The sequence below is a fragment of the Lynx canadensis genome, chromosome B3, assembly GCF_007474595.2.
Source record: "Lynx canadensis isolate LIC74 chromosome B3, mLynCan4.pri.v2, whole genome shotgun sequence".
In the NCBI taxonomy this organism is placed as follows: domain Eukaryota; kingdom Metazoa; phylum Chordata; class Mammalia; order Carnivora; family Felidae; genus Lynx; species Lynx canadensis.
The window spans coordinates 98,369,485-98,386,881 of NC_044308.2; the positions used below are offsets into that span (position 1 = coordinate 98,369,485).

Here is a 17,397-nt window from a genome sequence, read left to right on the forward strand (position 1 = left end):
CCTTTGCTTCTACGAATTTAGCACAACCCGTACTGTCGATAGCTCCTGACTTAATAATGGTCATGGTCACATTTTTCTAAAAGCATTTTACGTGTTAGAATCACCTACCCAGCTGCACTGTAGTGCTTCCCAGGGCACAAGAGCTTCATGGAAAGAGCCTGGGCTTTGATTCAAACAGACTTGGACTCAAACCCTCAGTTGTTAAAAAGATGAGGAGTACTTAATGTCATGAAGGCTTAGTCTACTTATCTGGAGGAAGAGAAAACAGGGGCTAGGTGGGACAAGGTCACTCTTTTGTCAGGTGGCTCCTGCCCTGGATGAAGACACACCCCAGTGGGTCCCCCCACCCAGACATCTGTGAGCCAGCAGTGGCTGGGGGGGGCCGGTGGGCAGGACCAGTGCAGCCCCCAAACCCGCAGCAAACTTTTCCGACCTCATTTTTTTTGTATTGGGTAAGATTAGTGGCACAAGCATAATGATGTTATCGAATCCGTCATCTCAGAAAGTGGAACCACCTCCATTTCATTCTTGCTCTAACTTTCTCTTCCTTGTCACCTCCTTCCCCTTTATCAATGGGCTGATTGAGATGAGAGGGACACACCAATTCGCTATACTTCGTATCATTTTCATGTCCCTGCTTTGGAAATCTTCTCGGACTCTGGAGTAGAAATAAACTTAAAACATTGGTACAACTCCTTAGTAAACTGTTTTGTTCACGTGAGTATTTTGGTTTTTGCACAACACATGCTTTTTTTAATTAAAGAAAAATTTTTTTAATTTTTCTTTCTTTTTGAGAGAAAGAGCGTGCGCAAGTGGGGAAGGGGCAGAGAGAGAAGAGGACAGAATCTGAAGCAGGCTCCAGGCTCTGAGCTGTCAGCACACAGCCCAACACAGGGCTCAAACCCACAAACCATGAGATTATGACCTGAGCCGAAGTTGGACGCTTAACCGACTGAGCCACCCAGGTGCCCCAACACATGTATTTTTTTAAAGAATGCCTTCTTACCCTTAGTAAAAACAAAGCACATGCAAAATCATCATAAATACTCTTCGTAAAATCATCACAAGTGTTCTATAGCACACATGAATTGCTATTTGTTCTGTGATTACAGATACAACACGATTTGTCTAACTATACATTATCAAATATTTATGCTTGATATATATTTTTCCACTACTTTATTTTTTTCCCACTACTCTAAATGACTATCCTTATAGACACATCTTTGTGCACATACATAAATATTTCCACAGCATAAAAATCTGAGAGCTGCATTCATTAGCCAAAGGCATTTTTACAGCTTTTGGTGCCCATTCATTGTTTGATATGATTCCAATAAGATCTTATCATTTTGCATGACCACCAGTGGGCCTGAGTGTTTCCAATTCTCTCTTAACTTATGAAATGACTCCACTCCTTTCTTGATGGTGGTGATGGTAGTGGTTTTATTTTGCTTTTAACTTTTGGAAAAATTTTCTGGTCCTCAGCGTTAGCATCTCACAGACACCAGGGAAACAGGGAACTAAATCCTTAGTTATTTGAGTATTTTGTAACAACCAGAGAAAGGACAACCAAGCACAATGGGTGGGTCACTGGTGCCTATATCTCCTAAAAGCAGGGCCCTCAGCCAGACATCAGTGCAGGGCCCAAGGTCTCTAAAGACAGTTGCAAACACGTATCTTTAATCGCTGCAAATTAGGGTCTAGCCTGGGGCCTGGCCAGAAGACCTGCTTCAGTGCACACTTGCTCAGTGAATGAAAAGTTATCTGTTTATTATATCTATAGTTTCTTCAAAGTGTAAGAAAAATAATGACATTAGGGCAGCTCCTGGAATTAAGAATTTTATTTTTAAAAAAATCACCTGCCCCATAACCACTCACAGTCCTATTTTCTTAACGATTTGGCTTTTCCAGATCTGAGTGTTCCCTCGCCAGTAAACAAAGGGGAGATTTTTACGTTAACCCTATCAGGGAAAGAAAGGGCTTCCTCCTGTATGATGCTAACATCTTCCACTGAACAGAAATCTAATGCACAATGCATCGAATGGACAAAATCTCCGTAGAGCAGATCCAGACAGTATGCCGATGCCGTATAGCTTGGAGCCTGTGCCAGCATTTCCATCACAAAAATCCTATAATCCAAAGCCACAGCAAATTGAATAAGTAACTAATAATTAGGTTTTTGCCCCTCTCTTATTCCAGGAAAATAATTTAAAAATTAAATTGTACATGTAGATAGGAAGGGATTATGTCACTGGTGATGTTAATCAGTTAGGAATTTATAAACAATTCCCTATATCCCCAATCCATTTTTCTGTCCTTATCTGAATGGCAGCAGTTTTCACTGTGGTGGTGGTGTTCTTAGGGGGAAAAAAAAGCTTTTTCCTAAGAGTCTTAGAATCATAAATTATCAGAGGAAAAAGATGCTACAAATCATCTAATTTGAAAAATCACACTAATTTTAAAAAAAAGGAAACTGTACCCAGAGATGTTATAAATGGCAGAACTCAAGTCTATGGAAATAATGACTTAATTCCATCTCCCCTCAAATTCTAAGATAGCTTCGTTTTTATTTATATATAACTGCTTTTTATTAGAGGAATATGAAGGTATGAAATCCACTGGGCATTTGCCCTTAGCAAGCAGAACCTTGTAATGTCGATTTATGTTAGGTAAAATCTGACAGAAAAAGCAAAGCTAGCCTTTTCCATAAATTTAGATGTCATTTAGATATTCAGAGACAACAAGACTCCATCTTGGAGCTGAATGGAGTTTAAGTATTTTCCAGTACAACTTCTTTCCCACATGAGGTGACCAAAGACCCCAAAGGTTGTGACATATAAAGCCACCCAATTAGAAAAGCAGAGCCAGTATTTTATCATTGCTGGCTCAGGGGCCTTTCCGCCATATCAAGCTGGATTTTCTATGGGATAGTCTGGTACAGCATCTGGTATAACTTATAAAATCTTAGGTATTATAAAATTTCCACTCATGACCCATTCTGTTTCAAAGGCTGTGCACTGTGGCCCTATTCTTTCGGTCACCTTCCACAGTTTAAGAGTAATCTTTTCTCTCAAAGTCTAGTTGGTGCATCGATTTCAAAAGACAAAACAAAAATAGCACAGGTCTGGCCCTTATCGTACAAATGTACAAGTACTGAAAAGCCAAATAATGCTGCAGACACAGGCATTTCTGTCACTAATGATCAGGTGAAACTTGTTTTTTTTCCTCCCCTTCTTGCTGACTCTGGCCACTTGTCAGAATCTTTTTGGCCATACTGCACTGACTGAGAACTGGGTTTACCCCCAGCTCATCCAACTGGGGGTTAACATGCTTCCTAGATTGGGGGAGTCCCTTGGTGAGCCCCTCAGCATCCTCCTGGGCCACCATCTGTGAGACTTCAGTTAAGCAATGTGCCTCTTTGGGCCTCCAGGTGCTCACGATAAGCTGTCAGCGTTTTCTCCAGCCCTACAATCATACGGTCTATGATTTAGGTGATAGTTATCTTCATAAAGGGGAAGGTGGGGGTGAACTGAGACGGCCTCTTGATACTGCATTTGAGTCCGGAACCTTCTTTCTCTCTCACCAGCCAAGCCAGTCTGCCTGTGGGAGTTGAATCACATTTTAGAGTGGGTGGGAGCACGTTTCAGTGCAAAGAACTGCATGATCCCCGAGAACAACTGGAAAGGCCGGAGGGAGAGAGAGAGACGGGCAAAAGACAGAAAAAGCAGAGATGTCAGGAACAAAGCAGGGAATGTGGGAGGAAGCGCTGACTCACTGCCTCCTCTGAGATAAAATGCCCTTTAAGGCGCTGGCTCAATCCTAGATTTTATCCCACCAGGCCAAACATTAGGGAGGTCCCGTAAATGCTGGATACGTTGCTATCGATAAGTACTCTGCCACTCCATCACACTGATCCGGGGCAGCTTTGTAACGAGGGTTTGCTACAGCCTACCCGAAGCATGTGGCACACAGCAAAACCATCGAGATCCCTTCTGGGCGCTGTCCTGCAAGACCCGTCCAAATTATGGTCTTGACCTGCACGGCAGCGGGGCACACACATAACTCTGAAACCAGCATCTGGAGCTAGCTTCATCAACGTTACTTCCCAGCTACTGGCAAACTAGGCCAGCCTTTGTCCGCCTCCTCATCCTATTATTTAGATCCCAGCACTGAACAACTCTAGGCAGTACCCTTCACATCTGGGGTCACCGTAAGTCTGTGCATTTATTATGACAATCTTCTGGCAGGTGACCATGCAGGTTTTGAAGAAAGGGCAGCCAAGAGGTCATGCGGACTGGTGTCAGAGTTGCCCATTCCAAACCGACATAAAAGCACATGACCAGCACCCAGAAGAACCACAAACTTAATGTTTATGTTACCGAGTTTATGTTACGGAGGCTCTTACTAAAATGTGGAGATGTCACCAAAGCTCTAATCCGAGTCCCAAGATCTTGCGCTATTGTTATCAAGATGACAGACAACCTCATGGGGCGCCTGGGTGGCTCAGTCGGTTGGGCATCCGACTTCGGCGCAGGTCATGATCTCACGGTTTGTGAGTTCGAGCCCTGCGTCGGGCTCTGTGCTGACAGCTCGGAGCCTGGAGCCTGCTTTGGATTCTGTGTCTCCTTCTCTCTCTGCCCCTCCCCAACTTGTGCTCTGTGTCTCTATGTCTCTCAAAAAATAAATAAATGTTAAAAAAAAAATGACCGACAACCTCAAATAAATAAAAATACCAATAAAATGTGAGACCTCGTAAGAACAAAAGCCCATGTTCCAGCAGTGGTCATCTACTGAAATTCTATTAGTAGTCTGGAAAATCTCCAGAAGGCAATAACCTCCCCCACAGGCTCACTGTAGGCTTCTAGAGAACTCTGGCAAGCCTCAGAGTTGACCATAACCTTCCTTGGGGTGGTACTATACGCAGAAAGGGGATGTTCGATCCAGAACCGAAAACACTGCTAAACATAATGTTCACAGATATGACACAAATCTTGAGCATTCCAGAAGGTATGATGGAGAACTAGATCACCAGTGAAGATAAGAAATGAGTTCCCATCTGTGCTTTATCTAAATAGGTCACATTGAATGACTCCTTGTAGTGACAAAATGTTAATGATTTTTGCTCAGTCTCAAAAACTGGACTATATTTCTATGTTATCTTTTTTAAAATCAGGTTTTTAAAAATCTAGGTGTAATTCACATAAATTTCCTTTTAGTGCACAATTCTGTGGGTTGGAAAAACTCATAAAATCTGTAACCACCACCATAATCAAGATGTGAGACAATTTCATCACCCCAAAAATCCCCTCATGCTTATTTACAGCAACCCCTATTTCTAGCCTGACAACCAATATTTGATAAAACTGGACTGCACCGTAATACAAATATCAGCACTGCTTAGACTTTCCTTTAAATATTTACCATATTTCACCGACCCAAAACAGACAGACTGAAAGGCAGGCAGGCGCACACACACACACCCTAGATTTGAACACTATGACAGTAGGATATGTCTTACAATCAATAGCAAAATGCTATTTTAACTGGTAAAAACTTTTTCTTTTGGAGATACATAAAATGATGTCTTATAATCTACAGTGCTTTTTAAAAAACTAAGTGAAGTGTAATAGTAAGTTCTTTATTTTTCAACATTCATTCAATACTTACTATGTGTGAAGCCTTCTACTAGACACTGAAAACAGAAAAATGAAAACGTGGTCCTCAAAACTATCACTTGAGATGTATGTTATCAATTATAATATATGATAATGTCTGTAGCAAAAGGTTATCCACCTACTAAGTAAAATCATCTCTAAATCAGACACTCTTCTTCTTTCAGGCAAAATTCTCCCCCAATTCAGATCCTTCCGCGGACACAGGAAATAAGGATGAAGGTAGTACCATTCGGCTTCACTCTGCCCATTCTAGGAATGAGTTATTGCCACGCCATGTGACATATTGCCTAGGAACAATCCAATTATTTCTTCCATAATACACTGTTGTGGTAGGGAAGCCTCATTTCAGTGTTCAACAGCTGCAAGGCTTTTAGGATAATATCAGAAGACAAGTCACTCAAAATAACTCAATCTGCAAGAGGCAGATGCCCCAAATCTTTCATAGACATGCTTCAAAGTCCCCAAATTCTTCCCTGGGCAATTTTTAAAGGGGAATGTAGAGAAGAAAAGTTAGTGAGTGCCCTTACCTGATTCTTGAAAGTGTTCTTCATTTGACAGAGTTCTAGACAAGATAAGTATTAATGCTTCTTTAAATTGGTCAAAATGCACCTAAAAATAAACAATTAAAAATGAGTTCAAAAGAGTTTCCACAGCCTTAAGGACGCAAATCCATCTTCAAGGTACCAGAACCGTTTGTTAGCATCCTAACAGCCTTGAAGTGAGTCACAAACAGCTTTTGTTCTCTTTTCTTCATTTCTCTGAAGCACTGAAGGGAAAAGTGGGCTGATCGTTTCTGACACCCCCATGTCATAAACCCTAACATCAACATCAATATTTATTCAACCCCGAGGGGGAAAGCTAGATAGCAAAACCCTCTTTATACACTCAGAAAAAGATACGTTTTGAACTCAACTCCTTTTATTTTTCTGAACAAGACCACAACAGAAAGATGTTAGGTTAGACATTAGGAAAAACTTCCCAAGTAAATGATCCATTGTAACAATGCCCCAAAGATGCTTTCATCCCTGAAGACATTCTAGAAGAGGGTGAGCTATCATCTGAGGATGACTTGAATACAGTCTTGCCTGAGGCAGGTACATAATATTTATCTCCCAAGGCCCCTGTGACTCCATAAACAAATAGAAATCAATAGCAAACACAAAGAATAAAAGAACCTTGGGAAGCTTTGTCTTGAATTCTTAAAAATACAATTACCTTGATAGAAGGATGAAAGAACATGAGTTTTATTTAAGTAAATATTCAGTTAGAATTGGGGAAATACTTTGGTTAAAGGGGTAAAACAGTTTTCTTGATGGTCAAGTGTATTCTTCCATAATTTAAATTTATGTGACCTCACCGTGGGGTAGAAGGGAAAGATGGTATTCCTTCTCACGGTAATTCTAGTTCGATGATGTGGCACCTATTAACACAGAAGCCTATACATAAATTCAAAGTTGGTAAATTTGTAATTTGTGCCGCTAAGGGTCTCTTTGGACACCGTTACAAAACATTGTCTATAAGTTTAAATATGAGTGACAGATAAAAACCACTTGGCGAATTATACTGGGAAAAGTAGCAAACCTCATTAGTTATCTAAACAATGGAGGAAAAAAATCCTATGTCTTATCTATGCAATTTACCATACTGTCCCACAGTAGGTGTGATTTTTCTACCACAACCATTTTGATCACTCCAAATTACTTTCCAAAATCATCTCCCTTTAGATGGTATAGACTAAAAATCAGTATACCCTATGGAGCCAGAGCAGAAATCTGCCAAGGGAGGCAGGACATCTGCTAGAGAGCCAGGGCCGTGCAATCAATGAAAAGGTGAAGACACTGCAGAAATGTAAGCGATACTAATTAGGGTTCACAGCAGACAAATCACTGCAGAGCCTGCAGGAGGAGAAAGGGCCAGGTCCTGCTGTTGTCCCAAAGTCAGAGTACGGGCTTCAGGCACTGTGGCATCCTGGCTCCCATTCCCAGGGGCAAGGCCATCTTCCCAAGCAGCCAGTTCAAAACCACACAGACCCAAGGGCTCTCCTGCCCATGGACATTGGCCAGGCATTTACCACTTCCTACTGGAACCATTCCTTCCTCACAGGGGGGTGGGGGGCAGGAGGAGGGTTGGGGTACAGGCTCTGTGCTGGAGCCAGCTGGGTCCAGGTTCTGACCCTGCCTCAGCCACTTACTGCCTGCTGTGAACTGGCTAAATTACTATACCTCTCTGAGCTTTAGTTTGTTCACGTAGAAAAATGGGGATCTCTAACAACTAAAGTTTAGGACTCATTCAGCAAATATTTATTGAGCAGCTGCTATGGGCCAGGCAATGTCCTAAGCCCTGCTGACAGAGCAGTGAACAAGAGTGACAGAGACCTTGCGCTGTGGAGTGCATGTTCTCAGGAAATGTCACAGGGGGTCCAGGCAGCCATTGTGTGAAAAGCATTGCATGCCTTTTATGTTATTTATAGTAACACGTCCCTCACAGAGGCATTAGGAAATCAAAATGAGAGTTACATAAGGGGTCTAGAACTTCCAGGGTAACTTATCAACTACTCGGTAAGTGGTAGTTAACACTCTAATAGCTATATGGGGTGACTGTTTCCCCTGCTTTACAGAGAAATGGCTACATTTTCAAGCAAAGCAACTGGCCTTGAAAGTGACCGTGACAGCCAAGTGGCAGTGGCGGAGGTGACAGCAGGGATCTTGCCTCCCCGCCAGGATCTGGGCAGTTGCCCAACATCAGAGAAGCCGATCCAATTTGCTGTGCTTAGGGACCTCAGCTTGGGGTTTCTCCTCTCTTAGGACAGTGATGGGAATGACTTGAATGAAACCTTGGCCTCTCCTTGACACAGTTATGAGTTGAACAGAAAAGGGAAGTGCTTGCCTTGAGAACTTCAAGTCCTATCTACTTCACCTCTGGGTCTCTGCTGGGTCTGGGCTTTGAGAGAGGTTATTGGATCCCTACATAGTTCAATTCAGGGAGTATTGGCCATGAAGGTCACCAGGAGTCTATGTACCTCAATTTCTCACCTTGAGAAATGACCAAGATACCTACAATCTGGACGTTGATTCTCATCAACTTCCAAGACTTTGTTATACCATATTTAAGGGATAGTTAGCCTCATACAAACAAACCGACCTTTGAGACAGTAAAACCTCATTTATATGGAGATGGCTTATCAGACAATCAAGCAGCAGACAACTGGAAAACAAAGAAGTGATGTCCAAAGCTGAGGAAGGCATGGAAAAGCCCACACACTCTGCTCACAGAAAATGCTACAGAACCAGCTCCGGAGCTATTTATTCTCACTCTACCTGATTTATTATAAGCTTATTTTCCTGCTTCCCAGACCACTATAGATTAGAAGCAGCAAATAAGACACAGGAGCACTCTGAGGTAAAGTACTAAGAGAAGTAACTACTGACATCTTGGGATTGAGTAAAGACGTTAACTATCTTTCCTCAGACAAAAATACAGTTTTTAAACTTAAAAAACCTTGTCTTAAAAACTCTACCAACTGTTAGAGAAGACATGCACTAAAAAACCTAATAGGCTGGGGTTATTTATTTAGTGTTGAGACAAGTACCTATGTGCCACAAAACAAACGCTGAGAGTATTGCTCTTATAATGTAGACAAATAACTGATAGACCAAGAAGATTTTAAATGATCAAGAATAATCTTATGCTGGGGCACCTGGGTGGCTCAGTCAGCTGGGCGTCCGACTTCGGCTCAGGTCATGATCTTGCAGTTTGTGGTTTCAAGCCCCATGTTGGGCTCTGTGCTGACAGCTCGGAGCCTGGAGCCTGCTTTGGATTCTGTGCCTCCCTCTCTCTCTGCCCCTCCCCGGCTCATGCTCTGTCTCTCTCTCTCTCAAAAATAAACTTTCAAAAAAAAAAAAAGAATAATCTTATGCTGTTTAATATCCTCTTTGACAGGGCAAAACTTTAACAAAATGTTTGCAATCCCCAAAGGTTATGTAAGACTGTTACTAAATGGGGTAAGAGATGCTGTTATCAGAAAATTGCATTAATGTAGATCCTGGATAACACTAGATGAGTGGGTGTATTATTGCAGGTTCCTTCTTTCCTGGGCATTTGGTCATTTGGATCTCACAACATCCACATGAGCCAGGTAAGGCAGGCATCTGCCCTTGGAATTGAGGAGGCAGAGCACAAAAAAGGCATGGGCCTTGCTGGTGGCCTCACGTCTTGAAGTTTTGGGGTTGCCTGGTGAACCCAGGACTTCTGACTGGAGTCATCAAAGCCTGGCAGCCCTCCTCCCCTAGACCTGCTTCACTCTCTGACCTCTCAGGGAAATCCCTAAACTGCCCCACATCAAATCCCCAACTTTACACAAAGCCAGTGTAAAACAGTACACTGGGGCTCCAGGGGGTGAAAGGTCAGGAGGAGAATCTTGAGTGTGGGAGGGGAGAAGAGGAAAGAAGAGAGGAAAGTTGATTAGCACTTACAAGATAGAAGCTGGTGAGTGCTGTGAGAGACACAAAGACAAGCTGGAGAGACCATTTTTATGACATTTGGCTTCTCTGAGATATTCACAGGCAGAGCTTAACAGTTTCCAAAACAGACCTACTGAATCAGCCTTTTTTTTTTTTAAAGAAAAAGGGGCTATAAAAGACTAAACTTGATTAACTCAGAGGTTCTTCATAATCTAACAGTGTCTATCTGATGGACCTCTTCCACACACACACACACACACACACACACACACACTCAGAAATCCAAAAACAAAAACGTGGCAAGCTGATCAAAACAACTGGAGCAGCCTTAAGTCTTAAACCGATCTTATTTTCCCTACTGCCAGGGCATAGAGACACTGGACCCTCCACTTTAAATAACAGTAAATTCCACATCTTCCAAGAAGACAGTTCTCTAATAGAGGCAGGTGACTGCTATTTTCTGACAATGCTCATGAATACTGATATGGTGGAAAAGCCCCTTAGGGCACATCCCAGAACCAAAACGTTAATAAATGCCCTCTATTGTAAAGAAATGTGCATCAGCGGGCTCACTAAGTTCAGTAACTGGAATTTGTAAGTACCATTTTTCTCCTCCAAGGGAGCTTTACTATTGCATTACGTTAAAAGTTAGAAATCGTCACAAATATACAATGCAATTAAACCTCACACAGTAACAAGCCTCCAAGCCATGCTTCCCCTGGTTGGCACCCCCTCATTTGAATAATAATTGCTGCCATTCATTTTACAAGCATTCCTGTATCTTGTATGCCTCAAAGGACAGTTTGCAGCAATGGGAAAATTACATGACAGACTAAAAACACACATGACATTTACACTAAATTAATGGGAAGACTAGTCAAATCTGATTTTTTTTGTCATGTGTCACCAGCACATAATAGAAATTCACCTCATCATTTTTCCTTTCCAAATTTCATACGAATGCTTTTTTAGAAACATAATTTGCCTTTCCGACAAAAATAAAGTTAAGTATCACATAAGAAAAAAACGTTACTTCAAACCGCACACACAAAAAAAACGGCAACAGGAAGTAGAATAAGGAACCTAACGTTGCATAAAATCATCTTACACAATCATGGAGATCAAATACATACAGTTTCCACATGTATGCAGTACAAACAGACCCAGGATGAGAAACTCAAGCCAAGTGTTGAACCAAGTGATCTTATTAAACGAGACAAAGGCCCGTGTAACTATCATCACACAGAGGAGGTTCCTATCTAGCAATACACAGGGAAACTGATGAAAGAACACTCAAAACATTAAATGCTAGCTGAATCGGGTAGAGAAATATGGACTCTTCAGAAGGACACAGTGCAGGAAAATGATGTTTACAGCATTATGCAAAAGAGAAATGATACAAAGAGATGTCGTTTCATTAAGAAAGAAATAGTTGTGAAATGTTTTATTCTAGTAAAGCATTCAGATGATTTTGGTCATTTACTATAGATAATGTGGACAGGGGCAATGTGGAGAGGGGCAAGCCCATTGCCCATCATAAAAGGCAAGTCCACGGGACACCTGGGTGGCTTAGTTGGGTAAGCGTCCAACTCTTGATATTGGCTCAGGTCATCATCTTGCAGTTTGTGGGTTTGAGCCCCACATCCGGGGCTTAGGATTCTGTCTTTCTCTCTGTACCTTCCCCACTCTCTCTCTCTCTCTCAAAATAAATAAACTTAAATTTTTTTTAATAAAAAAAAAAGACAAGTCCAAACCTAAAGCAACTGTATGAAGTCATACTCCAAGACTGACCCACGGGGCCCCACCTACAGATGGAGATGGATGCAACCATCGCCACACAGAAGAAGTTTCTAGCAAATCCATTCTCCACTCCTAGCCATATAGGGCTAGAAAGGGGCAAGAATCAGTACTTGAATCCAGGTCTGACTTCAAAGACTGTGCTCTAATATTATACTGTCTTGATGTGGTAGTAGTGGTGATGAGAGGGGCGTGGAGAATGAGATTCATTCTTGCATATCTGGAATCCAAGGAGGCTGTGAAAACGTGTATTCAAACTCAGGGATGGGGAAATCTGGGTTCCTATCCTGCTGCTGCTTCCACTGAGTTGCCTGACCTTGGATGGGTCAATGTACTTTTCCAAGTTCTCTTTCTAAGGTTTCTTTGTCATACAGGTCAACACTGAAGTCTAAAATCTGTGATGGACACAAAAGAACGGTAAGTCCCCTCTGTCCAGAAAAGACGTTACTCATAAGAATATCAGTGGAATACTGCAGAAATCAGATCAGCCTTCTGGACCATACTTTCTCCAGAGAAAGAGACAGTCATTACTGAAATAAAGCAGGTAGAAGAGAACAGTCTTTCATCACTTTTTCCCACCTCTCGTTGGGAGCCAAAGATCTTCCCATCAGACTAAATACCTCTGAGAGGCTCAAGGTTCACAGCACGTAAAACCAAAGTTAATTTTGCAATAAGTCTGACAACAAAGTATTAATACAGAAGTAAATCTTGCAGCCTCTTTTTTTTTTTTTTTTTCAACGCTTTTTATTTATTTTTGGGACAGAGAGAGACAGAGCATGAACGGGGGAGGGGCAGAGAGAGAGGGAGACACAGAATCGGAAACAGGCTCCAGGCTCCGAGCCATCAGCCCAGAGCCTGATGCGGGGCTCAAACTCACGGACCGCGAGATCGTGACCTGGCTGAAGTCGGACGCTTAACCGACTGCGCCACCCAGGCGCCCCTAAAATTTTTTTTTTTTTTCCAACGTTTATTTATTTTTGGGACAGAGAGAGACAGAGCATGAACGGGGGAGGGGCAGAGAGAGAGGGAGACACAGAATCGGAAACAGGCTCCAGGCTCTGAGCCATCAGCCCAGAGCCTGACACGGGGCTCGAACTCCCGGACCGTGAGATCGTGACCTGGCTGGAGTTGGACACTTAACCGACTGCGCCACCCAGGCGCCCCAATCTTGCAGCCTCTTAATCAGATTCTCTTCTTGTCCAAAAATGGGAACCACAGACCCTTAGAAGTTCAAGTCAACCTTAACAGAGATGGTTGTAAAAGAAAGGAGTGATGGTCTACACAGGGTCATAAGACAAAATGGGAATCAGAAAATATCCCTCACCATTTCAGGTTAAACTATGGTGGCTAAACAGTAAGATACAGCAAAGGTCCAGACATTTAATAAGAGCAATGAGAAATGTTTCCACCATTTCCTCCAATGCATTCAAAAAGCCTCAGATCAATATGAAACAGGAGGATGAACACCAGGTAGTTATAAATAGACACTATTTGATGATCAAGTGTAATTTTGCACACAGAGAACAAGTCCAAATAATCACTGCCAGAAAGTACTTCTGTATTTCTGATTTACTTTTCGAATGGTTAAAATATGTATAAGAGAAGGAAATTTTAAAAAGCTTTTAATGAACTGGAAACAAACAAGCAAGTCTACCATATGAAATTAATCACGATATTTATAAAAGACTCCCCCAAGCACTTTAAAATGAAAGATGGGAAATCTGAGTTTAATTATATATTTGTAAAGCTATTAGATCTTAAAACTAAAAATTTCAAAGCACCTTTGATGAACAAAGTCCACACACCTATGGGACTCTTTGGAAGCCACTGGTAAGTTCTGCTACCAGGTGGCCTGTTTTGATTCTAAAGAGTGCCAAAGACATAGAACACTTCAGCATCCAGGTTAATATCAGCAAGTATAGAAGGAAACGCCTCAGAACCTCAGGGGGCTATTTTGTCTCAAAGTTGTTATATTCCATAAGGAATATTCCATAAGTTATTCCATAAGTTATATTCCATAAAGGAAAATGCATTTTTAAAACTATATAAATAACACCTTCAATAAAACCAAGGTAAATTATACTTCTGTCCTGATTACTAATAAAGGAGAAAGGCATATGAGAACATTTCATTTCTAAGAAACAAAAAGACCAGGAAGCACCTGTGGCCAATATCAACTGCTAGGATGAAAACTTGGTTCAATTTAAGAGCTAATGCTGCTCTGTTTTCTTCTATGTTTGTAGGATGTATTTGCTCCCAGGACTATTCACCTGCCAGGCACATTACCCAACCAGACTGTAAGTTCTTCAGTGTCTTCAGGAGTCCCTTGTCTTGGGCTCCTACCCACCTGACAGGTGCTTCACTGATGACAAAGCTATGGATGGAGCTCTTTTGATTATGTAGCAGGAAACACCTTACCAGCAGTGTCCTGCCTTCCTTCAAATCAGTGATCCACAATCCTCAGGCATTGCAAACACTTACATAGTAAGCACTATGCTCAGGGGAATATGGCTTCAAGTTATAAAGCAAGATCAGATAGATGAATTGAAAGGGTTGAATGGCCTAGTAGCAAAATGGCGTGAAAATGGCAAGTCAATTTCAGTTACTTTCCTTAACAACTGTCAAAAGAAACATTAGGCTTAAAAAAGAAAAGCCAAGAATTCATTACAGATGGATTTTAAAATAAAAAATAAACAGAAAATATTCATATTGAGGAAAACAATGCATTTTAGCTTATTCCTTTTTCAAGAAAAAAAATGACCAATTCGGCCCAATTCCAATAAAGGTAAACTTGGAAGTTTTGTTTCATTTAAAAATTACACTCATTAAAATTTAAAGATACATTTGAACCCTAGGCATGCAGGAAACTGTTGGATACTACTGTATCCAAAAACCAATTTAATGGAAAACCTTAGTCTATGATAAACATAAATAAGTTGCACAGACTAGCAGAATGCCTAACATGTAGGACACACACAATATACATTTGTTGAATTAATGACTATACTTAGATTTGTCATGCTACTATTTCTTTCTCCTTGTACACCAAATTCCTAAGCCTTATACATTTTTCTACAATTACCATCTAAAGAGAAGAAAGATGATTGGCACTGAAAACAACTTACAATTTTACAACTTACAATCCGTACTCAACGTCTCAAGAAGGTGTTAGCGCTTAGAATTCTTCAGCAAATTCTGAGGAATTTTTTCCTTATAACTTAAAACTATAGACTATATAGAATATCTTAACAGCATATGGCCAAGTTTATGTGACCATCTGAGGAGAATAATTCGGTTTCATAAAAAATGCAAATCGAAGGGTAGTGCATTAATTCATGCCAACCCTGCTCTCAAGACAGTCACCAGAGACCTCCCACGTGAAATCAATATGCATACATCTATTTAACTTTTATCACTGGCTCACTAAGTAAATATCAGGCTACAGACCACTTAGGTATTCATTATTCACAGGCAAATAGCAAACGTAAAAAGCAGGCTGATAGTGTCAAGTTGTTAACAAATCAATCGATAACTGCTCCCCTGTTTTAGTTTGCTGAACGAGGGCAAAGATGTACAACATCTGGAGCAAACTGTTTAAGTGCTAAGGTACAATCTGTGCACAGCAGAGGGATCTGTATTTATGCTGATGCGGAGACAACCTCTCCAGGAACCCTTAGGTTGTATCTGTTCTTCTCAGGCTTTAATAAGCACTGAAACCGATCCACTCTCGGTGCTATTCCTTATACAACAAAAGGGCTGAGATCCCCAAGGACCACAGTAGTGGGAAACGCTACTCCCTTAGCTCCCCAAGGTGTCCGAGATGGAGACAGAATGAAAACACATTTGAGCACGTTACATGAATGAGGAACAAATGATTTCATCTTCAAACCTCCCAATTCTATGACTTTAGCAGCAAGATTTTTAGCATTTTTTAGGGAACACATGTTTTCACAGGCAGCTAATCCCTCCCCCAAGAGTGGCCAAGAATGGGTTTCACTTTCGTAAAACAAACAACAACCTCACATTTTTTTTCTTTAAGTGTGAACCCTGATAAACATGATGTTCATAGTGCCAAGCCCCTGGGAATAGCATCCTTTGTACATTAATTTCAGGGTGATCACTACTCCCATCTGTCTCCTGTCACAGACAGTCAATACATCCTACTGTATCTGAGGTCACTTATCCAACTTGTCATCTAAGAGACAGCGAAAATGAAATGAAGAAAAAGAAATTCAGTCACCGGAATAAAGTTGAGCTTCATGACTCCTTCCTCAATTTACACATGATAAAAACCACTGTCTACAAAGCATCATCAATGACAACAGAGCTCAAAAAGCAATGCCCATTTCTTCCTCTCATCCATTCCAACAATCAGCACCAAGACCCAACTCAAAGCCATACAAATGATGCTCTTAATTATAATTACAAAAATTGAAGGCAATATGAGGTCAAGACAGATCAAACACCCTTTCCACTAACAGCAGGAGGTATATAAAAAAAAAAAAAAGGCCCCTTCTCACTTCCTACTCATTTCTGTCACTTGATCTGTAGGGACAACATGACTATTTGTTGTCAAATGCAGAAGTTAACATCGGCACACATGCATATCCCTGCTGGAAGCAAGTCCTGCTGGGTTTTAAATGAACCTGCACTGTATTTACTTATCCTCCTGTCTTATTTCCTAGGTGAAAGGTTTAATTAATACTTCACCCCAGAAACACAAGAAATAGCTTTATTGGGAGTAAAAGTCATAACAGCAATCTATTCATCCTGTGAGCGGCAATTTTCTTGCTACGTTTTCTTTCTCTTCGGGGGAAATCTCAGTCCCCTCCCTCTGCCCCAACGATGAATAGAGAGTCCCCAAAATGATCCACAACGAACAAGAGTTGGAAAACATGCTCTTATTGCCTCTTTTCCCTCTCTCTTCATCTGGGAAGCTCAGGGCACACCTTTATTCCAGAGCACAAATTCAAGCGGGCCCTCGCCACCCGAGCAAACCACACTGCCGGGTCCCACCCATTACATTTTTTCTGTTTATCAGGTTAACAGCTAGGGGCACGCACAGCCAGGATGTTAGAAGCAAGTTGCAACACGCGAGCTCTGCACCCCACCCCCACCCCGGACAGAAGCTGCACCCACTTCCCGCTGTCTGCCTTCTCCCCCAGACCTTACCCTGCCCAAGAGGTTGTCCTGAAGCAGCGTCTCCTGGAGCACTGGGGCCACCTCCTCCAAGCTCAACATGTGGCAAAGGTCGGTGAGTTCCTCCTGTCCCAGGGACCCGGTGCCTGTCGTGTCAAAACTGTCAAACAGCTCCTTGAGTCGGGCCTCATGCTGGTCCTGCTCCACCTCATCCATCCCATAGCCCACGGCGCTCACCTGTGTGCGACAGAGATAAGGGCGGGTGGTGGCAGCCCGGGAGTCCTACCCCTGCCCTCGCCAGCCCCTTGGGAAGATTCTGTACG

The 17,397-nt window shown here is 41.9% G+C and overlaps 1 protein-coding gene across 9 annotated transcripts in view; it reads right to left on the bottom strand.

The window, feature by feature from the left end:
* The window catches only part of NIN (ninein), a 97,134-nt gene that overhangs the window by 70,916 nt on the left and 8,821 nt on the right, over positions 1-17,397 (bottom strand). For all 9 annotated transcript variants that reach the window (XM_030319080.1, XM_030319079.1, XM_030319076.1 and 6 more), the window contains exons 2-3: positions 17,108-17,311; positions 6,206-6,287 (exon numbers count right to left, since the gene is read on the bottom strand). In XM_030319080.1, the coding sequence (XP_030174940.1) occupies positions 6,206-6,287; positions 17,108-17,290 (265 nt within the window). In that variant the 5' untranslated portion in view covers positions 17,291-17,311. The remainder of the gene's footprint in view (positions 1-6,205; positions 6,288-17,107; positions 17,312-17,397) is intronic.